Source organism: Sapajus apella, unplaced genomic scaffold (assembly GCF_009761245.1).
Source record: "Sapajus apella isolate SASKATOON/1434 unplaced genomic scaffold, GSC_monkey_1.0 scaffold37, whole genome shotgun sequence".
Lineage (NCBI taxonomy): Eukaryota > Metazoa > Chordata > Mammalia > Primates > Cebidae > Sapajus > Sapajus apella.
Window position 1 is genome coordinate 22126185 of NW_022436977.1, and position 21329 is coordinate 22147513.

General features: G+C 51.5%; 2 protein-coding genes across 14 annotated transcripts in view; one reads left to right on the forward strand and one right to left on the reverse strand.

Annotated features, from left to right (window-relative positions):
* The first annotated feature begins 1549 nt into the window (after positions 1 to 1549).
* CDAN1 (codanin 1) lies at positions 1550 to 14841 on the forward strand. Of its 10 annotated transcripts, none has more exons than XM_032297740.1 (28): positions 1565 to 1674; positions 1906 to 2384; positions 2618 to 2824; positions 3021 to 3190; positions 3327 to 3440; positions 3523 to 3601; positions 4355 to 4475; positions 4654 to 4763; positions 5531 to 5620; positions 6596 to 6671; positions 7180 to 7385; positions 7674 to 7794; positions 7916 to 8062; positions 8223 to 8389; positions 8777 to 8864; positions 9109 to 9198; positions 9374 to 9428; positions 9633 to 9775; positions 9864 to 9967; positions 10179 to 10337; positions 10700 to 10763; positions 10921 to 10999; positions 11169 to 11317; positions 12516 to 12623; positions 12765 to 12828; positions 13272 to 13453; positions 13698 to 13805; positions 14394 to 14841. In XM_032297740.1, the coding sequence occupies exons 1-28, from the start codon at positions 1585 to 1587 to the stop codon at positions 14517 to 14519; spliced, it is 3696 nt and encodes a 1231-aa protein (XP_032153631.1). In that variant the 5' UTR covers positions 1565 to 1584; the 3' UTR covers positions 14520 to 14841. The 10 variants fall into 10 exon arrangements, 9 of the variants coding, with proteins under 9 accessions (XP_032153634.1, XP_032153631.1, XP_032153632.1 ...); XM_032297741.1 differs by having other exon boundaries at positions 2621 to 2824; XM_032297743.1 differs by having other exon boundaries at positions 1550 to 1674; positions 12516 to 12828.
* Positions 14842 to 18766: 3925 nt separating this feature from the next.
* Positions 18767 to 21329, reverse strand: part of STARD9 (StAR related lipid transfer domain containing 9) — a 151991-nt gene continuing 149428 nt past the window's right edge. For 3 of the 4 annotated variants that reach the window (XM_032297823.1, XM_032297826.1, XM_032297827.1), the window contains 3 exons: positions 21046 to 21125; positions 20651 to 20809; positions 18767 to 20100 (listed from right to left, as the gene is read on the reverse strand). In XM_032297823.1, coding sequence (XP_032153714.1) covers positions 19999 to 20100; positions 20651 to 20809; positions 21046 to 21125 — 341 coding nt within the window. In that variant the 3' untranslated portion in view covers positions 18767 to 19998. The remainder of the gene's footprint in view (positions 20101 to 20650; positions 20810 to 21045; positions 21126 to 21329) is intronic. The other variant, XR_004274972.1, reaches the window with a different exon arrangement.

The following is a 21329-nucleotide window of genomic DNA, read 5'->3' on the forward strand; positions in this document are numbered from 1 at the left end:
AAAATATTCATTCCGCATGCAAAATCTAGTTCTATGTGTGTGATGGTTTGGATTTCAAAAGTGGAAATATTATTTTTCTAATTTAATAAAGTTATTGAATACACCAGAGGTTACAAGATCAACTGGGAGGTGACAGTGTTACTGTAAATGCAGTACCACATCCAAGGTTCCCTAAAAAAAGCAGCCCAGGACTGAATAGAAACTAAGTGTTCATTGTCCCTGCAGGTGAAAACCAGGGTTTGAGGATATTAGGAGATGTTTCCCCATAATAAAATCAAAATGCTAAAAGCTCCGTTTTAGTCCATTATTCTGTCTGGCTGGAGGTACTTTTTCCTTCTCCATAGGAAACAACCCTTCTACCACTAGAGAAATTCCTGCACCCCACCCTCATCTTTCTGCCTGTAACCTTCCTTTGAACCAGAGGAACTCTCAGGAGGCATTCACAAGGGCACTGCCTCACCGCTCTTGGTTTGGTTTGACCTGGAATGATAGGGCAGCAACATCCAAAATGCTCTCTCATGTTTCTTTAAATAAAGGAGATTAAGGAATTACTCAGGCTGGGCATGGTGGCTCATGCCTGTAATTCCAGTACTTTTGATCTGCCGCCCGCTCCCTGCCAAAACATTAGCTGGGCTGCAGCCCTAGGGAGGCTGAGGCAGGAGGATCGCTTGAGCCCAGGAGGCGGAGGCTGCAGTGAGCCTTTCTGACGCCATTGCACTCCAGCCTGGGCAACAGAGCAACACCCTGTCTCAAAAAAAACAAAAAAGCAAAACAAAACCTCGAGCTCCCAGAAGCTAATCATATGCGTACTGACATCTCAACTGCAAAGTAGTTGAAATATTAACCTCACATAAATCCATTTAAGTAAATAAAACTACAAACAAGCAATTACGTGTGCACGGTGGCCGGAGGCACTTTAAGGGTTGTGGCCTGGGGATTATTAAAAACCTAGAAGTAATTAATTGTCTTCAATGGTCAATTAGCTGATGGTGAACGCTGAAAAGCCGATGAGTAGTGCTCGGCCAAGGGATTTAAAAATTGGCTTTTAAGAAAAAGTCAAAATGAAAGATTAGATTAACTTTATAATTTCTCTGGGGTGGTGCCAGTTGGACCTAGAAAACAAACTCTTGGAAGAACGTGCTTAGAGCAGAAGATAGGCTGGTGGCTGGCTCTGTTCCCCTCCACCAACGTCTCTCCCGGATCCTCCGTCTCCCCAGAGGGGCGTCTGTTCCGCGGCAACCCCACTCCCAGCTTGAATCCCTTCCTCAGATCGTTCATCGGGCCAGTACAGGCAGCCAAGGCGGGCCTCACCACGGGCTGTGATCTGCACTTCACCTCCCAACAACCGGCCTGTTGGCGGGGGCTGAGGACCCAACGAGGCCTTGACTAGGGGCCTGGGCAATAGCCGGCTCCGTCCCGCCCCGCTGGCCCCTCCCCTCCCCGCTAGCCCCTCCCCGCCCTGCTAGCCTCGTCCCTCCCCGCCTCGCGAAACCAACTGCCGTTCCCCGCTGCTCGCCCCGCCCCTCCCTGGCCTTCCGTGGCGCGCCTGCGCCTGCGCAGTCGCCCTACAGCGCCCAGACCGGGATGGCGGCGGTTTTGGAGTCGCTGCTGCGAGAAGAGGTGTCGGTCGCAGCCGTCGTGCGGTGGATCGCATGCAGCACCCAGGGTTCGAAGGTAACAGCGCTGACACGCCCCCAGGCCTGACCCGAAGCCGGTTCCCGCGGTGGAGTCCAGCCCTCCAGTTCCCTTCCTCTAGGACGCCTGACTACCAGCCGGGCCGAGTGCGCTCCAACTGGGCGCCGCTGCCTGGGCCGCCCACCCGAGGCATGCCCAGCGACCGTGGCTGCTGACGGCCCCTGGCCGGCGGCTGACCCTCTCGCCCCTCGACCTGTGCTTCTGCCCTAGGATAACCCCGGGGAGGCGGCCGCGCTGAGCTCACTCCGGCCCCTGCGGAAAGAATTCGTACCGTTCCTGTTGAACTTCCTGAGGGAGCAGAGCAGCCGCGTCCTCCCGCAGGGGCCCCCGACCCCCGCCAAGGCCCCGGGCGCCTCGACAGCCTTGCCAGGGAGGCCGGGAGGCCCGCCGCGGGGCAGCCGCGGGGCGCGCAGCCAGCTTTTTCCTCCGACCGAGGCCCTAAGCACCGCCGCGGAGTCCCCTGTGGCTCGCCGCGGGGGCAGGAGGCGGGTCCCGGGGCCGGTCCGGGAGCGTGGAGGCCGCAGCCTGGAGGAGGGGGTCAGCGGGGAGAGCCTGCCCGGAGCCGGGAGCCGGAGGCTTAGAGGCTCTGGCAGCCCCAGCCGCCCCAGCCTCACGGTCTCTGATCCACCAAACCTCAGCAACCTGGAGGAGTTCCCTCCCGTAGGCTCGGTGCCCCCTGGCCCTACAGGGTGAGACTCGGCTCTCATGCAGGAGATGAGTAGTACGAAGGCTCTGGGGAGTCAGTCAATCAGGGCTCGGCGCTCCGCAATGTAGCACGAGGATGGTTAGAAGGCTGGGGGTGATGTTGAGGGGTTTTGGGTTTTTTTTTTTTTTTTTTTTTTTGGCAAGAGGTCTAGCTGTTGCGGTGGTGGAGGGGAGATGTTTGAAGATAGGAATTTGAGAAAAACCTGTGGCTACTCAGCAGGACGAAGCCTTCTCGCAGGATCAACCCAACTCCGGTGAGCGAAGAGCGGTCACTCTCCAAGCCCAAGACCTGCTTCACCTCACCCCCAATCAGCTGTGTCCCCAGTTCCCAACCCTCAGCCCTGGACACTCGCCCTTGGGGCCTTGGCCTTCCCCCAGGGTGCAGAAGTCTGCAAGAGGAGCGGGAGATGCTCAGGAAGGAGCGGTATGGCCTGGCCGCTCCTGGGGATGTCGGCTTCCTCCCTGTGGGGGATTTTCAGGGCTTTTCCCTGAAATTAATTTCCCTCTTGGGCATTCTGGGTTTGTCTCTTGGGCTCTTGGTATCTACTCTGGAGGGACCTGAGTGTGGCTGTGGCAGGGAAGCTAAGCTGACTGCTGATGAAATTTATTCATCCCCATAGCTCTAAACAGCTGCAGCAGTCACCTACCCCCACCTGTCCCACCCCAGAATTGGGGTCACCCCTCCCCAGCCGGACAGGAGGCCTCACAGATGAACCTGCGGACCCTGCCAGAGTGTCTTCCCGCCAGCGCCTGGAGCTGGTAGCCCTTGTTTACTCCTCGTGCATTGCGGGTGAGTGAGAGCATGGGGAGATGGAGTGGAGATACTTGTAGAACTGCTGGGTAAGAGAATTGATAAGGCACCTAGAACTGAGCCTCGGCTGTGAATGGTGCCCCATACCATGGGATTTCTTTTTGTATCTATCTAGAGAACCTCGTACCAAACCTCTTCTTGGAGCTTTTCTTCGTCTTTCAGCTCCTCACTGCCCGGAGGATGGTGACTGCCAAGGACAATGACTTTGAACTAAGTCCTGGTGCCCTAGGTCAGTGAGCAAGCCTTCTTTTGAGACGTGGGGTCTAGAAATGGGACCCTTCTTAACTGACAGCTTGGTACTGTCCTTCTAGATAACCTGGAAAGTCCGCTGTTCCAAAGCATCCATGATTGTGTCTTCTTTGCAGTGCAGGTTTTGGAGTGTCACTTTCAGTGAGTTTCCCCGGCTGAGGCATTTGGGCCTCATTGTCATCATCTGCTTAGTTCTCTGGCTGCCTGGGATGTATGCTGGTGCTTAACACAGGACAGTGGCCCTTCTCCTACCTGTAACCTTTAACTTTCTGTTAAGGCTATGAATGCGGTCCTTAAAAGAATGAAACAGGGCCAGGTGTGGTGGATCAGGCCTGCATTCCCGCCACTTTGGGAGGCTGAGGCAGGATAGTGGCTTAAGCTGAGGAGTTTGAGACCAGCCTGCGCAACATGACAAAATCCTATCTCTACTACAAAAAAAAAAAAAAAAAAAAAAGCCAGGTGTGGTAGAATTCTAGCCAGTAGCTAGAATACCAGCTACTCAGGAGGCTGAGGTGGGAGGATCACCTAAGCCTAGGAGGTCCAGGCTGTAGTGAGATCATGCCACTGCAGCCCAGCCTGGGTGACAGAGGCCCCATCTCAAAAAAAAAAAAAAAAAAAAAAAAAATAGATAGGGACCTCTTTGGTGTTAGCAGCTGAGCTTTTTGGGTTTCTAGTAATGTTCCTGTCCTGTTGTCTTGGTCCCTGTTCTGTAAAGTCTCATATCCTCCCCTTTACTTTCATTGTCTTTGATCCTTGGCCCGTGATCTTGCAGTACATAACTGGGCTTGCATACCTGTGCCATGGTTTGGAGATGCTCTGTGTGGTGTGCAAGTGCTTGCTTGCTACTTGCAGTCTGTGTTCCGGTCTCAGTCATAGGTGCTCTTGTCCCTGCAGGGTTCTTTCCAACCTGGACAAAGGGACCTTGAAGCTGCTGGCTGAGAATGAGCGGCTGCTGTGCTTCTCACCAGCTCTGCAAGGCCGCCTTCGAGCTGCCTATGAGGGCAGTGTTGCCAAGGTAGTAACCCCAGCTTAGATGCCCACTGGCCTGGACCTGACCCTTGCTAGCTTACATAAAGTCCCGCAACCCTGCTGACGACACTTAAGTGTAATGTGAGCTAACTCTGGGTGAGAATAAGAGGGACAAGTTTTCTCAGCATGACCCTGCAGTTCCTAATGTTCCTGCTGTATTTTAGGTCTCTCTGGTGATGCCACCCTCTGCTCAGGCTGTCTCCTTTCAGCCAGAGACTGACAATCGTGCCAACTTCTCCAGTGACCGAGCCTTTCATACTTTTAAAAAACAGAGGTGATAAGAAAAGGGACTTTTAGGGGAGGAAATGAGATGACATTTTTCTGGACTAGGCAGCTGTTTTGGTTTCATAAAAATTAGGAGTTTAGCACTAACAGGTGGTGGGTTAGTCCTCCCACGTCCTTCCTGCCGGCCATCATAGGGGCCACTTGGCTTCATTCTGTTGTGCACCTGTGGACCTAAGCCCTAGTGCTTAGCCAGCCATGTCACAGGTGTATGGCTTTAGTCTCAGAGTTCTCAGGCAAGAGTGTGCCAGGGTGAACTGCCCACAGAAGCACATGAAGCCTGTAGTATGCTGCTGCTGGTCTGTAGCGCTGTTATGTAGAGAATTCTGGAGAGATTAAAAAATGGGGCTGCTGGCCAAGCCCAGTGGCTTACGCCTGTGATCCCAGTACTTTGGGAGGTCGAGGCAGGCGAGTCATCTGAGGTTAGGAGTTCAAGACCAGCCTGGCCAACATGGTGAAACCCCATATGTACTAAAAATACAAAAATTACCTGGGTGTGGTGGTGGACACCTATAATCCCTCCCAGCTATTCCGGAGACTGAGGCAGGAGAGTCGCTTGGTGGGGGAGGGTCAGAGGTTGCAGTGAGCCCAGAATTTCGTCATTGCACTCTAGCCTGAGCGACAGGAGCAAGACTCCATCTCCAAAAACAAAACAAAAAATGGAGCTGTAGATAGTCCTGTCCTCAGTTCTTCCGGGGGGGGGGGGAAGGCACTTGTGGGAGTGAGTGCCTCAGCTGATCAGGCATTCTTATACGTCAGGGATGTGTTTTATGAGGTGCTGCGAGAGTGGGAAGATCACCATGAGGAGCCTGGCTGGGATTTTGAGAAGGGCTTGGGCAGCAGAATCAGGTGGGTGCTCAGACCTTGTCTTTCTTGTGCCTGGCAGTGAGTAGCTCAGTGCCGCTTGGGGAACTGATGGAGGAGGGAAGACTTTCCCCGGCTCCTTCCAGCCCTTAGCTGTTCTCTTCTATCATCTGAAATATCTTTAGTTACTGATAACTCTGCTCCTACTCGAAAGGGATGTGTCTCAAGCTCTTTTCATTCAAAAATGCCTTATCCTGGCCGGGCGCGGTGGCTCAAGCCTGTAATCCCAGCACTTTGGGAGGCCGAGGCGGGTGGATCATGAGGTCAACAGATCGAGACCATCTGGTCAACATGGTGAAACCCCGTCTCTACTAAAAATACAAAACATTAGCTGGGCATGGTGGCGCGTGCCTGTAATCCCAGCTACTGAGGAGGTTGAGGCAGGAGAATTGCCTGAACCCAGGAGGCGGAGGTTGCGGTGAGCCGAGATCGCGCCATTGCACTCCAGCCTGGGTAACAAGAGTGAAACTCCATCTCAAAAAAAAAAAAAAAAAAAAAAAAAAAAAATGCCTTATCCTTGTTCTGTAGTGGCAAATGCTTGGAAAAAGTCCAAAGCTCTTAGCCCAGGCTGCTGGAGTTTTTTTGGCCCAAGCCACTGGTTAGACGCATCTAGCCTCCATTTTCTCCATTCTCTAGTTTGGGCAAGTCTGGTCACTGTAGGTAGATGCCTGGGCTCGGAATGCCTACCTCAGTCCAGTGAGCTCCCTTCACATCGGTCATGAGACTCGCCGCCTGTCAGTGTGGCTGAAGACAGGAGGGCTGGCGTGATATCTTTATTAAGTGCACCTCTAGCCTCGGGGGAACTTGGTGCTGAGGGAGTGTCCCTTACCTTCAATGTCCCTGTGTAGGCTGGCTCAAGTCCCTGCTAAAGGGCTGGGAAGCCCAAGTGTTGACTACTTCTCTCATCTTTCTTCCTCTCTCCCCTCTCTATACCATTCATTCCTGCCCTCTGTTCCTCAGAGCCATGATGGGTCAGCTCTCTGCAGCCTGCAGCCACAGCCACTTTGTTCGACTTTTCCAAAAACAACTACTGCAGGTAACAGCCCCAGCAAGAGATTAATCCACATTAAACAACAGGTATCAGAGGCAGCCACATAACGACTGCACTTCAGGATAGGGCAGACAGCCAGGCATGTTCTGGGCTGGAATTTGAACAAGAGTGCTAGTCTTTGGTGGGGTGGCTGAAACTTGCGTGGCCAAAGAAAAGCCAGGGCACTCTCTGACATGCCCTGGACCCTGTATCTCCCCCAGCCTGCTGCTGCTGCTTTCCCTCTGATTTGTGCTGTGGTAAGGAGCCCAGGCTTAGTAAGTAGTCAAGCTTAGTTTCAGATCCTAGCTCTAGTGACCCTAGGCACATGCTTAACCTTGCAGTTTCAGTTTCTTCACCTGTGAAACAATCCTGTAATTCACACCTCAGAAAAGCTATCTAAAGTGCTTGACACAGTTGGCATTCCTTAAATGTTGATTACTTTCTCCTTATTTTGTTCAGTCCTTCCCTCCCACTTACTAATTTTTTAATTTCTCTCCTTTCTTTCCCACCCGAGATGTGTCAGAGCCCTGGCGGTGCTGGGGGCACTGTCTTGGGCGAGGCCCCAGATGTGTTGAGTATGCTGGGAGCTGACAAGCTGGGGCGGTTGTGGCGCCTACAGGAACGGCTTGTGACCCCTCAGAGCAGTGGGGGGCCCTGCCCACCCCCCACCTTCCCAGGCTGTCAAGGCTTCTTCAGGGACTTCATCCTTAGTGCCAGCAGGTAGGCTCCCCTGTGTCTTACAAGGAATGGGGCAGAGGCCAGGAAAGGTGTGGCTTCTCAAAAGGGTAAAAGGGTAAACAGTCTCCTTTGCCTGGAATATAACAGAATAGGCTCCTTCCAGTTTGTACTTGCTGGCATCATTGCACTTCTCATTCTGTCACCCACACGGGTGATTTTGTTGTTCCTCAGCTTCCCTTTCTGTCCTGCTCCTTTCCCTCTGCAGTGCCCCTTGATTCTGCCTCTTCCTGCACCTCTTCCAGTGCTTATGCCCCACCCATCCCTTCTCAGCTTCCAGTTTAACCAGCATCTCATGGACAGTCTGAGCTTGAAGATCCGGGAGCTCAATGGCCTCGCCCTGCCCCAGCATGAGCCCAGTGATGAAGATGGGGAGTCAGATGTAGACTGGCAGGTCCGAAAACAGAACAAGGAAAATAACGGGGTCGGACCCAGGAGGGAAGGGAGTATGTTCAAGAAAAAATTGTTCTGGAAGCCTCACGCTTGGACTTTTTACTTCCCTTGATTCAATGCAGGGTGAACGGAGGCAATTTGCTGTGGTGCTTCTTAGCCTGAGGCTTTTGGCCAAATTCCTGGGCTTTGTGGCTTTCCTGCCATACCGGGGGCCTGAACCTCCCCCGACCGGTGAGCTTCAGGACTCCATTCTGGCCCTCAGGAGCCAGGTGAATGGGCGGGGGATTCTGGTGAGGAGGGAGCAGGGAGGACTAGTCAGGCACTGAGGCTCACTGGTTTCCTTGGCTATTCTGGAAGCCAGGCAGTTTAGAGAGCATCTCCCAGCACTTCTCAGGGACCTGCCCTCTGACTGAGCTCTGGCCCTCCCAGGTCCCTCCGGTCCTGGATGTACGGACTCTGCTGCAGCAAGGGCTGCAGGCCCGCCGGGCGGTGCTCACCGTGCCCTGGCTGGTGGAGTTCCTGTCCTTTGCTGACCATGTTGTTCCCTTGCTGGACTATTACCGGGGCATCTTCACTCTGCTGCTGCGCCTGCACCGGTGAGTGGAGCAAGGCTAAGGCTTGACGAAAGGATTCCAGAGTGGGGGACATTGGTCAAGCCTGTTATTCATAAAGAGGGTTGAGGAGTTAGCATTGTGTGTGTGGGGCCCTGGCCATAAGTGAGCCCTAGAAGAAGCAGAATTGGCTTCCCAGAGATAGACAGTGGGAAATCATCTGCACTTTCATTGGCCTCGTGCTGTTCCTGAGGTGGCCTCACTGAGATGTTCCGGATGCAGGAGGGGAGGCTGGGGAGATCCTGATTGCTGACATGGCCCCAGTCCCTTTTAGGTCTGTTTTTGTGAGCCAGCCTCCAGTGACAGCTTTTGCTGCCTCTTGTTCTTTTGCCCTTTCTGCTCAAACCAGTGTACTGTCCATTGACGTTTCAGGAGCTTGGTGTTGTCACAGGATAATGAGGGGAAGATGTGTTTTCTGAACAAGCTGCTGCTGCTTGCTGTCCTGGGCTGGCTTTTCCAGGTGGGCAGAGTGAGGGTCCGGATTGGGGAGAGATTCTGCAGCTGAAGATGGGGAGAGGGCAAATGTCTGAGGGTAAATGAGGCAGGGGCAAGAAGATGAAGGTTCAGGAAAGGCCTAGGGATTCCCATTGTCTCAGGAGGCTGCTGTGAAACTGGCACCTACACCCTGGCACTGTGTGGGGGGCGGAGTAGAGGGGGGGTCTCTGAAGTCGACTAGAGCTGTGACTGTCCTCCTGTCCTGCCAGATTCCCACAGTCCCCGAGGACTTGTTCTTTCTAGAAGAGGGTCCCTCAGATGCCTTTGAGATGGACACAGTAGCCCCAGAGCATGGCTTGGTGAGTGTCGGGGTCCAGCCAGAGTCATGGGAATCCCAAGAATAAAGGAAGTGGGCAGCCTGGGGAGGCCCAGCCAGGGGAAGATGTTACCCTTGTAAACGCCCTGCCAACTGCCTGCTTCCTGGGCATGTGTTGGGGGAGGGGCAACCTGCTGACACTGGCCTGTTCTCCCCAGGACAGCGTGCCTGTGGTGGACCAGCAGCTGCTCTACACCTGCTGCCCCTACATCGGTAAGCACCCGTTTCCCTGGATGGTCCTTGGTCTGTCCCTCCATGAGTACCCAGAAAGCACCCCCTTGGCCCAACTCCCTCACATGTTGCTCCGTTCATAATCATTCCTGGCTGTCTGAGCCTCTTGACTCTACAAATAAAGTCCATGATGCTTAGGGAGGGGAGAGGGTTCCAGAACTGAGACCTTGGACTTCATTGATACAGGAGAGCTCCGGAAACTGCTTGCTTTGTGGGTGTCAGGCAGCAGTGGACGGAGTGGGGGCTTTGTGAGGAAAATCACCCCCACCACCACCACCACCACCAGCAGCCTGGGAACCCAGCCTCCCCAGACCAGCCAGGGGCTGCAGGTAAGGGCAAGGCTGAGGCAGCCCCAGGTGGGAGGTATAGAGGGGGAAGGCTGGAGGAAGCCTCACTGCCTCTCCCTCCTCCCCACAGGCGCAGCTCGCCCAGGCCTTTTTCCACAACCAGCCACCCTCCCTGCGCCGGACTGTAGACTTTGTGGCAGAGAGAATTGGATCGAACTGTGTCAAACATATCAAGTACGAGCGGGTTAAGGATCCCGGGCTCATCCCGCTACCAGTTTTTCCCCTTTTTCCTCATTTGCTAAACTGAGGTGGTCAGCCAGAGAGTGGGTGTGGGGCTGAAACGGCTGACACATTTTGAAGGAAATTTTGACCAAATTTCCTTAAATTTGCAGCCCCTTTCCGATTCACCCTCCAACCACCCCCAACCTTGCTGTCCCTGCTACAGGGCTACACTGGTGGCAGATCTGGTGCGCCAGGCAGAGTCACTTCTCCAAGAGCAGCTGGTGACACAGGGAGAGGAAGGGGGAGACCCAGCCCAGCTGTTGGAGATCTTGTATTCCCGGCTGTGCCCCCACGGGGCCCAGGCATTGGCCCTAGGGCGGGAGTAAGAAGCACTGTTCCATTTGATCCTCTCTTGGCTTTTCTCCGTCCTTTCTTTCCTCTTTCACACTTACTTTTTCCTTCACCCCTTTTTTCTTCTCCCCACGCCCATTCTCTGTAGGCTCAGCATTGGCTGTAGGCTTTTTGTGGTGCAAAATGCAAACCTACATTTGGGAGCGTGTGATACTGTGGGGCTGGCAGTTGGGCTTTCATTTTTTTGGCACCTGGAGTGGGTATGGGAGGGCAAATGGTGCCTCCTTCCAAGGCACAGCCTCCCAGGTCAGGTGCTTGGTATACTTGGGGCATTTACTTCTAGGGCCAGGCTGAAATACCCAGAGACCACTTACCCTGTCTGTCTCCTTTTAGGTTCTGTCAAAGGAAGAGCCCTGGGGCTGTGCGGGCGCTGCTTCCAGAGGAGACTCCAGCAGCAGTACGTGGGAGGGAGGCCTGCAACTAGCAGGCCAGGTGGTTGTGGGAGAGATGCACACACACCCGTGTGAGGCTCAGGGTTGGGGAGGTTGATGCCTGACTCTGGCATCCCTTGTCAGCCCTCCCTCAGCCCCTGACTCTGTAGCTGTGGTTTCCAGGTTCTGAGCAGTGCAGAGAACATTGCTGTGGGGCTTGCAACAGAGAAGGCCTGTGCTTGGCTGTCAGTCAACATCACAGGTAAGGTGCTGAATCAAGTGTTTAAAAAGTGGACTGGTAGAGAGTCAGAGGCATTTTGGGGGAGATGAGACTGAGAGCCCGTAGGAAACGGTGAAAAGCATGGGTCAGCATGGTGAGCCTGTGCAGGGCCCTCCAGTGACCCCTTTCCCATTCTCCCTCTGCCCCACAGCACTGATCAGGAGGGAGGTGAAAGCAGCAGTGAGTCGCACACTTCGAGCCCAGGGTCCTGAACCTGCTGCCCGGGGGGAGCGGAGGGGCTGCTCCGGCGCCTGTGAGCACCATGCTCCCCTCCCCTCCCACCTCATCTCCGAGATAAAAGTACACGGCTACCCTACTCCCTTTGGCTTCCCTGCTCCCTCTCCCTGCTCTGTGCCTGGTTTCTTTCCTTTCTCACATCAGCTCCAGGATTTTTATGTGGAAGTTGTCTGTGCTGTCCAGCTAGTCCCTGTTCTATTGATTACTGAATGAGGTTAGGTAGGGCTGAGCTGGATTGAATGGTTTTCCCAATTGTCACTCTTGACTTTTTAATCATCCAAAAGGGGAAATGGGCAGATAGGACATTTTTGATTGATTACATGCTTATGCAGATAGTGATGAGGGGGGTGGTGAATGGCTTCATAGTAAATGAGTATCTAAGAGGCACTCGCCCCAGTATTTGGAGACAACTTCAGAAATGTTTTATGTAGGAGGTGATGCTCATTTATAGGCAGTAAGAATAAACCCATCAGTTCTCCTAACCTGATTTTAAAAATTCAAAGATTGTCTAGAGCAGGAGTCAACAAACAGCCCATGGACTGAAGTGAGCCTGCCCCTTGTTTTGTGAGTAGTTTTATTGGCATGCAGCCATATAGCCATATTCATTTGTGTATGAGTTGTGTGTGGCTGCTTTTGGGCAACTACTCAGCAACAGCAGAGTTGCATAGTTAAGACAGAGACCTTATGGCATGCAAAGCCTAAAATATTTATTGTCTGGTTCTGGTCTATGGTAATAATCTAGGAATAGAGATTAGAATAGGCAGTAAGGTGCAGTGACTTAAAATGGAGATTGTATAGGAGGAAGAGGCTTAGTGGCCATTTGATACTGGTTGCCAATATGCAGAGGATTTCTGCATTAAAAGCTCAGCTCTCCAGAGAAGATGAACAGAGAGACATTAGAGAAGATCCTAAGGAAGTATCTGATAGACCAGTTTCCCTTCATGCTTCAAAAATAAGATGCCCTATGGGAGTTGGCTCGCTACAATTTGGTCCCAAGTTGAGTGACATTTCCCATGCTCTGGCAGCCTGAGGTCCCTCAGCTGACCTGCTCCGTCTGTTCCGCCTTTTGTTGTCCATGCGGTTGCTCCCCCTTGCTATGGCATCCTATCCAAGTCCCAGGTCTAGGGGCAACTTGGTTTCACTTACCATTCTTCAGGGCCCTATTCTGCGTCTCTCCACTGGCTGATCCCTGTCCCAAGCCAAATTCTCTGTGGCACCTTGGTCTCCAGCACAGGGTGATGTCTCCCCCTGCTCTCTACAGGACGTGCTCTCCTTGGCTGTGGGACCAAGGGACTCTGACGAGGGAGTCTCCCCAGAGCATCTGGAACAGCTTGTAGGCCAGCTGGGCCAGACGCTGCAGTGCCGCCAGGTGAGACGTGGCATCTGCCACCTGAGGGCCGCCTTTCTCTGTCCTTGTGTGAGACCTAATAACCAGAGCCACACTTGCTCAGGTCCAATTCTCACAGCAGTAATTATGGTGATGCCTATGGTCTCCGTTTTCCCCCTGCAGTTCCTGTGCCCCCCTGCTGAACAGCATCTGGCAAAGTGCTCTGTGGAGTTAGCTTCCCTCCTTGGTATGGTTCTTTTCTTCCATCATAACCCTCTTGTCTGGTGCCCCAAATCTCAGGGTTGGGTACAGGCAAGATTAGAAACCAGCCCTCTTCTGCCCCCATCTTTTTTTTTTTTTTTTTTTGGAGAAGGAATCTTGCTATTATTGCCCAGGCGGAATGCAGTGGTGTGATCTCAGCTCACTGCAATCTCTGCCTCCTGGGTTTAAGCGATTCTTCTGCCTCAGCTTCCCAAGTAGCTGGGACTACAACTGTGTGCCACCACACCCAGCTAATTTTTTGTATTTTTAGTAGAGACGGGGTTTCACTATGTTGGCCAGCTGGGTCTCAAACTCCTGACCTCATGATCTGCCCGCCTTGGCCTCCCAAAGTGTTGGGATTACAGGTGTGAGGCACCACATCCAGACTGCCCCCATCTCTTACAGCTTGGCTTTCCTCTCTTTCCACAGTTGCAGATCAGATTCCCATCCTCGGGCCCCCAGCACAGCACAGGCTGGAGAGAGGGCAGGCTCGAAGGCTTTTGCACATGCTGCTTTCCTTGTGGAAGGAAGACTTTCAGGGGCCGGTTCCGTTGCAGCTACTGCTGAGCCCAAGAAACGTGGGGCTTCTGGCAGATACAAGACCGAGGGAGGTGAGTCAGAAGGAACAGGAAGGCGTCTCAGCCCTCTGCAGTCAGGCTCTGAACATCCACCACCCTTGCCTCAAACTGTCTGAGCTGCCGTGCTTCCTTTATTTCCCCTTCCTGTCCCACACAGAAATGGACTCCACTTATCTAAAGTCTCTTCCCAGTAGCTCTGTCCTTTGAGATCTCAATCTGTGTCATCAGGGTCACTCGGCCATCCTCCTAGCAACCCTGACCTTCTTGTGTTTTGCAGTGGGACTTACTGCTATTCTTGCTCCGGGAGCTGGTGGAGAAGGGTCTAATGGGACGGATGGAGATAGAGGCCTGCCTGGGCAGCCTCCACCAGGCCCAGTGGCCAAGGGTAAGGAGTCTCCATCTCCCATTTGTCTTGAAAGGAAGCAAGTGATGGGACAAAACTTAAGTGGATTTTTGTCAAGAGTCTTCAGGGCCACCCTGAAATCATCCCGATTTGAGTAGTTATTATATGAGGGACTGTGTTAGTGGGAAGATGAAAGGAAGACAGTTAGTTGGAAAGCAGCACAGCATAGTGTGTGGGTTTTTAAAATCTGAATAACCTGGATTTTAATCTTGGTAATTTTTTTTTTACGATTTGGGGCAAAGTAATTCATCTTTTAATAGTACTAATAATTTCAAGATGAAATAGATGCACTCAGTAATACTCAAAAAGTGGTAAAGCCTGAGCCTCCCCCATCAGAGTTCACTCCCTGCCATAACTTTAGCCTTCCAAAGTACTAACAGACTAGGTTTCATGTCCATTTCAGTGTGGAAGGCAGGTGAGAAAAAATAATGTAGCCAGCTTGTTGTCTACTGAGTGGTTAGCTAAGGTTTGGTGTTTGGGCTGGTCTTCAGTGAAAAAGAGACTATCCAAAAAAGATGAGATGTTGAGAATTATATGCTGCCTTTTCCCTCATCTTTATACTTACTGCAGGACTTTGCTGAAGAATTAGCAACACTGTCTAACCTGTTTCTAGCCGAGCCCCACCTGCCAGAACCCCAGCTAAGAGCTTGTGAGTTGGTGCAGCCAAACCGGGGCACTGTGCTGGCCCAGAGCTAGGGCTGAGAAGTGGCCCTGCCTTGGGCATCTCACCAGAACCCTGGACCCCCGCCTCACTGTTCCTCAGGAGGTGGCCCAAGTGCCCACCATGGACTCACTGATGTGGGAGTAGCTGGTCTATAATCGGACTTCCTGCTCTGTGAAAGAAGGGTGTTGCTGCCTTACATCCCAGCAACTACAGGACTACCACGCGAATCCTAGAGGAAGGAGAGCTGGCCTGATTCAGATTATGACAGAGAAGCCCAGAGATGCCAGTCTGGAGTGGAAGAGGTGGTGTTTTTCTCTTGGATACTAAATGAAATGAGGTGTGTGGGCTTGTCAACACAGAATTCAAGCCTCATTTGCTATCCCCAGTAGCTCTTAAAACTTTGTGGTCTTGGAATGCATGACAGAGGCAAGTGACTTCCACTTAACTTAAAAAGTTAAAACATGAATCGTGGGAGTCTACATTTTCTTACCATCAGGAGGTAGACTACAATCTCCTTAAAAATGCCTACCACCACACGGGTAGGGTGTGGTGGCTCATGCCTGTAATCCCAGCACTTTTAAAGGTAGGTGATCATTTGAGGTCAGGAATCGGAGACCCGCCTGTAATCCCAGCACTTTGAGAGGCCGAGGTAGGCAGATTATTTGAGGTCAGGAGTTCAAGACCAGCCTGGCCAACATGGCAAAACTGTATCTCTACTAAAAATACAAAAATTAACTGGGCATGGTGGAGTGTGCCTGTAATCCCAGCTTCTCGGGAGGCTGGGGCAGGAGACTTGCTTGAACCTGGGAGAAGGTGGTTGCAGTGGTGCGACTCCAGCCTGGGTGACAGCAAGACTATCCAAAAAAACCTAACAGATAAGGTATGACTCCTCAACCAACTGAAACCTGGCTTTCCCCCTGTACCTTCAGCCCCAGTGTGGGTAGTAACTTTTGAGACCTCTCTCTCTCTGACCAGGGACCAAGCACAGGGCATTTAGAGCTTTTTAAAATAAACTGGTTTTCTTTAACAAGGGCTTGATGTCTAGTCATTTTTACCTGTCTTTTTCCCTTTTAGAAGGCTGCAGAGTCAGGGCCGGGCGCGGTGGCTCAAGCCTGTAATCCCAGCACTTTGGGAGGCCGAGGCGGGTGGATCACGAGGTCAAGAGATCGAGACCATCCTGGTCAACATGGTGAAACCCCGTCTCTACTAAAAATACAAAAAATTAGCTGGGCATGGTGGCACGTGCCTGTAATCCCAGCTACTCAGGAGGCTGAGGCAGGAGAATTGCCTGAACCCAGGAGGCGGAGGTTGCGGTGAGCCGAGATCGTGCCATTGCACTCCAGCCTGGGTAACAAGAGCGAAACTCCATCCCCAAAAAAAACAAAAACAAAAACAAAAGAAGGCTGCAGAATCTCAGGTGGGTTTTAGGTTGAGCTATAATTGTGGCTTCACTGTGTGCATTGCCAAGTGAACTGCCTTGCCTCTTAGGAATGCCTATATAGTCCACTCTAGAAAACTAATCTCTGGTGGCAGTTACCTATAAATTTATTGTCAGTGGTACTGACTTCTGTGTAACTATTTGTGGGAGAAAGGGTTAGGATAACGTAGTTTCTACACACAAGATGTTCCCTACTGAACCACACGGTGGGGCAGTTCTTGTTATGCTGTCCTGTTAAGCCTGGGGTGTTTGATTTAACTTGGAGTAACTCGGAATAAAAAAGGATTGCTTCTCAATTAGAGCTGTATCGAGCTCTACATATAAGTCATTGATTTTGACAGATTCACACCTGTAATCCCAGCGCTTTAGGAGACCAACAGGGAGGACTGCTTGAGTTCAGGAGTTCAAGGTTACAGTCAACTATGTTTGCGCCCCTGCATGCCAGCCTGAGCAACAGTGAGACCCCCATCTCTTTGAGAAACAAAAAGCACTACTATGATCATGTGCATTACCACCAGGAGTTGGACTGGTAATATCCCAGGAGGACCTAAATGGATCCACTTATCAGACCATGGTAAAACCTGGAAATCCCATCAACCTAGGAAGTGAAAAATAGGAGTTTTCTCAGTCACCACCTTGTGATCATACTTTTCCCAAATACCATGCCATTCCCCTTTCCTCAGCTACTCCTTTAACAAGTTTTTCATCTGAACCTTTTTCCCTGATCTCTTCATTTTCAAAGGCCTTTATTTATCCTTTAAATCCAATTTGTTTTGAATGCCTGGGAACCAACAAAGTTTTAAGGAATGCTTTCTCAGCTAGACGTGGTTGCTCACTGCACTTTGGGAGGTCAAGGCGGGAGGATCGCTTGTGCTCAGGAGTTTGAAACCAGCCTGGGCAACATGGGGAAACCCCATCTTTATAAAAATATAAAAGAAAATTGGTCAGGAGCAGTGGTCCATGCCTGTAGTCCCAGCTACTTGGGAGGCTGAGGTCAGAGGGTCACTTGAGCCCAGGAGGTCAAGGCTACAGTGAGCCATGATCAAGCCACTGCACTCCAGCCTTGGCTGCAGAGTGACACCTGTCTTTAAAAATTTTTTTTTTCTATGCCCGGGACCAGCACTGGGTGTGGATGAACCACAGCACTGCCCCAGGAAGCTTCTGGTAAGCGTCAGGCTCATGGCTACTTCTTGACTTTTTCCAGGTGACCCAGCTGAGGTGTGTGACGTGGGATGGGCAGGAGAGGAAAACCTGAAACACCTAAGGTTGCTGAGATTGAAGGGCTGGGCCATAACCCAGGCCTGGCTTACGGCCCACTAAGTTAAAACCAAGTTCTTGGCAATCTGAATGGAAATTTAACATGTTCCCGATGAAGGAAACTTCCTGCTGGCCTGTGTGAGCCTTAAAGGCTACTCTAAGGATTGTGGAGACAGGCAGCTAGGGGCCAGCGAACTAATCAGATTCTTTTCTATTTAATTGTCAAAGCCAGCTGTTGACAGTGTGGTCCCCAAACCAGCAAACTTAAGGGCCCCCTGGGACTTTTTATTTTTTTGAGATGGAGTCTGTTGCCCAGGCTGGAGTGCAGTGGCGCAATCTTGGCTCACTGCAACCTCTAGTCCCCAGGTTCAAGCGATTCTCCTGCTTTGGCCGCCCGAGGAGCTGGGACTACAGGTGCATGCCACCACACCCGGCTAATTTTTTGTATTTTTAGTAGAGATGGAGTTTTACCATGTTGGCCAGGATGGTCTCAATCTCCTGAACCAGTGATAATGCCCACGTTGGCCTCCCAAAATGCTGGGATTACCAGTGTGAGCCACCACACCCAGCAAGACTTCTTGTTAATACAAATACTCTGGTCCCTCCCCAAGGCTACCAAACCAGTAACTTGGGGTAGGGCCCAGCCTGGAACATAAGAAAGCTTTCAGATGATTCTGATGTAAGCAAAAGTATGAGAATCACCCAGTGAAACCAAAATCTTACTCCACTTTTGATTTTTGCTACAAGATCCCTCTCAAACTTTCAGTTGCTGATTAAGTCAGCTCTAGTGCGTGGGTTTTTTTTTTTTTTTTTTGCAATGGAGTCTCACTCTGTCACCCAGGCTAGAGTGCAGTGGCAAGATCTTTGTTCACTGGAACCTCCGTCTCCCAGGTTCAAGCAGTTCTTGTGCCTCAGCCTCCCGAGTAGCTGGGACTACAGGAGTGTGCCACCATGCCTGACTCATTTTTTGTATTTTTAGTAGAGACAAGGTTTCACCAGTTGGCCAGGCTGGTCTCGAGCTCCTGACCTCAGGTGATCCACCTGCCTCAGACTCCCAAAATGCTGGGATTACAGGCATGAGCCACCACGCCCAGGTGACTTCTCTATTAAGGTAGACAGGGTTACCTCCTGGTTATCTCCCTACTCAGATTCCCATAGGTGGCTCTGCCTCAGAAGCCCCAGGGCACTGTGGTCACTGTTAGATGTGGCAGTGACTGTTCTGGATCCTCCACTTCAGTTCTTACTTGGGCTATCGTTGAGCAACTTACCTGGTTGCTGTTTACCCTGCAAAGAAATGCCAAGTTCATGGGAAGCTGTACATACATATAAACTGAATCTTTGAATTGGCCATGAGTGGCTATTGCCAGTGTGATCTCCAGCTAACTGCCAAACTCGAATGACACACTTAGACTATCGCGGTGCAGTATTTCATCTACTCTTCACTAGATAAAGTATGCAGAGGACTTTTAATTTAAAAATGATCTGACTTTTTTGGTCAGTAGTCTTAGAGATTTATATGACAAGAGGTAGGAGTACATAAATAGGGTGTTAAATATGTCACCAAAAAAATTTACCAGAGAAATAGAAGTTTAAAAGCAATTTTAAAAAACCTTCAATCAACAATATATAAATAATCTGAGGTAAGAGGGAAAAATGCCCTGCAAACACTTTAGAAAAATAAATCTCTGCCATGCTATACAGAAATACACCTTTTACCACATCTTCTGAATCCCCAAAAGATTTTGGGCACCAGAACTAAAGATGGGGATCTTCCCCAACCCTACCACTTCCAAGTAAACACACAGAATATTCACGGCTCACATCCAGCCAGGCTAAAGTACAAGAAAACTGAACCCACTCTCCATCCCATCCCATCCTAGGATAGGTGAGGCCAGAGAGAAATCATGGAATGCTCAGGACTCCACACCTCCCAACTGACTGAGGTAAGTTCTGGAACTGAGCGTCCTCCCAACAAGCCATTCGCCTCCCCTCCTCAAAGGGCAATGTTTAAGCTCTGAAATTCCTCTTGCCTTGTCAGCAACCAGCATCTGGCTGCCACTCCAACCAGTCCTCAAAGACCTCAGCCCCTCACCCTGACCCCATATCTGTCCAACCTGGTTCTACGGTGTCTTCCATCTGACAGCTCTAGAGTGACAGCTCCATATCAGAGCATCACTCAACACCCCTGACTCGTGCCAAGACCCAAATGTCTTCTCCTGGGAGGAAAAGGGAGAAAAAACAAAAAAATCAATAATAAAGTATTTTGCAAAAATTCAAGAGAGAGAATATTCTGAATCAGTGTTCTGGTCTGTGCAGCTTTTTTTGAATCTTCTTTGTTTTGGTATTTTTAATGTCCTACCACACAGTGGAGCTAAATGCTGGAGGTAGATTCAGGGCAGAGTCTTGGCCATTGGCTGCCTGCTTCCCTACCAGCTTATGGAAGCATCTTGCCAAAGCACTGCAGTCCCCCGGCTCTGCTGGCTGTGCCCAATTCTGGTCCTTAAGTAGCCTGTCTGCTGCAGTCCCAGCAACAGTAAAGAACGGTGAGAAATCCAAAAGGTGAGCTGAGCTGCATTCACTCTGGACAGCCAGGGCCAGGAGCTCAGGCCATTTGCTCTGCACTGGTGCCAGCTGTGATCAAGTACTAACTGAGCTTTGCTGGCATCCCTGGGCCAGTGCTGTCTGCCCCAATCAGCCACAGCAGGCAGCATCAGCTTTTCCTGCACCAGGTACGGAAAGTAACAAGGAACTGCCACAGTGTCTCTTTTAAGCAGCCTGGGCCTGCATCCCCGCAGCACCATCTTGACAGTGAGATGCTAGCTACCCAGGAAAGAAGCCAGTCTGGCTATAACTAGTGGCTGCTGTTTGATGAAAGAGCTCAGGAGCTGAGGTGGGAAGCCTGGAGCCCCAAGTTCCACCTGAAAGCAGAGAGAGAAGAATTTAATGTGCAAATAGACTTGAGAGAGTGTGCCAGCTGCACTCTAGCCCCAAGGAGTCCCCCCAGCCTGTGGTGATGGGAGAAGTACCTCAGATTGTGGCTTGGTGTTTACAGGCCCCTGGCCTCTGCTATTCAGATCTAAGTGTTGGCGTTCACCTCCTAGTGACAAAGTCCAAGTCAACGGACTGGGAGGGAAGAGGTGAACGAAACAGATCATCACTCTGCTCTGCTGAGGCTTCAAAATGACTCATCTATCTCCTAAGGACCCTGGGATCAGCCACAGGATGTAGGTCACTAGCTCTTCGGTGACAGGAGCTTAAGAAAAGGTTGATAAACTCCTGTCTCATTCTCTCCTCTCCAATTATCCCCTGACTCCCCTTACTGCAAGCCCAGGAAGCCCCAGAGTCTCCTGGTCTCAGGCGAGAGGGCGTGGGCACTGGAGGATGTTCAACAGTGAGACACAAAAATCCTAGGGGGCTGTGGGACCAAGTCAGACTGTGCTGTGAGGCTGGCTGCAAGGGGTTTATCACCTGGGCTAAGTAGATGACTCTGGTGACTTCCCTTCCTTCCACGGTGACAGGCTGCAAGATCCAGGCACTGGGCAGGATCTCCCCGCGAACCATTTTTCTGCTGGGTCTTGGCATGGATGTATCATACACAGACTGAGCTGCCATGACTGACAGGTGACCCTGGGGACAGAGGGAAACAGGAGTCCTGCCTGTGTAGTATGGACAAAACAGGAACAGGCTCCCAAGTAGACAGTATGGTGAAAGGCAACACTGGCCAGCCTTCAAGCCACCCCTACCCTGGCTCCAGCCTCAATTTGCGCTCCTTCCCCCAGAGGACCTGATGCCCACATAGATTGTTTCTCACAACACTTCAGCCCAAGTTATTCCCACAACGTCTTTACCACCAAGGCAGGCACCTCTTTGGCTTCCACGCAGACACAACAGAAATCCCGTGGCTGCTTCAGTGCACACAGGGTGGTGTCACACACCAAATACACTGGAGGGACAGGGATAAGGAAGGTCAGGAGGCCCATGGACAAACCTAGTCTTAAAGCCTTCCTGGTCAGGGAGCAGCCCTCCTGCCATCACCCTATAACATGACACATAGCTCAACCCAGGATGAGCAATCAAGGTAACCTAAGTACCTGGCCTCCCAAGAAGGCTGCCTCCAACCCTCCACCTCTGTCCCCCAGCAAGACCC

Excerpts from the sequence above, each read along its gene's own strand:
- CDAN1 (XM_032297743.1), top strand. The coding sequence starts at position 1,585 with ATGGCGGCGGTTTTGGAGTCGCTGCTGCGAGAAGAGGTGTCGGTCGCA. Across the intron at positions 3,602-4,354 it reads GTTTTGGAGTGTCACTTTCA|GGTTCTTTCCAACCTGGACA; the intron begins GTGAGTTTCCCC and ends TTGTCCCTGCAG. Across the intron at positions 11,318-12,515 it reads ACCTCATCTCCGAGATAAAA|GACGTGCTCTCCTTGGCTGT; the intron begins GTACACGGCTAC and ends TGCTCTCTACAG.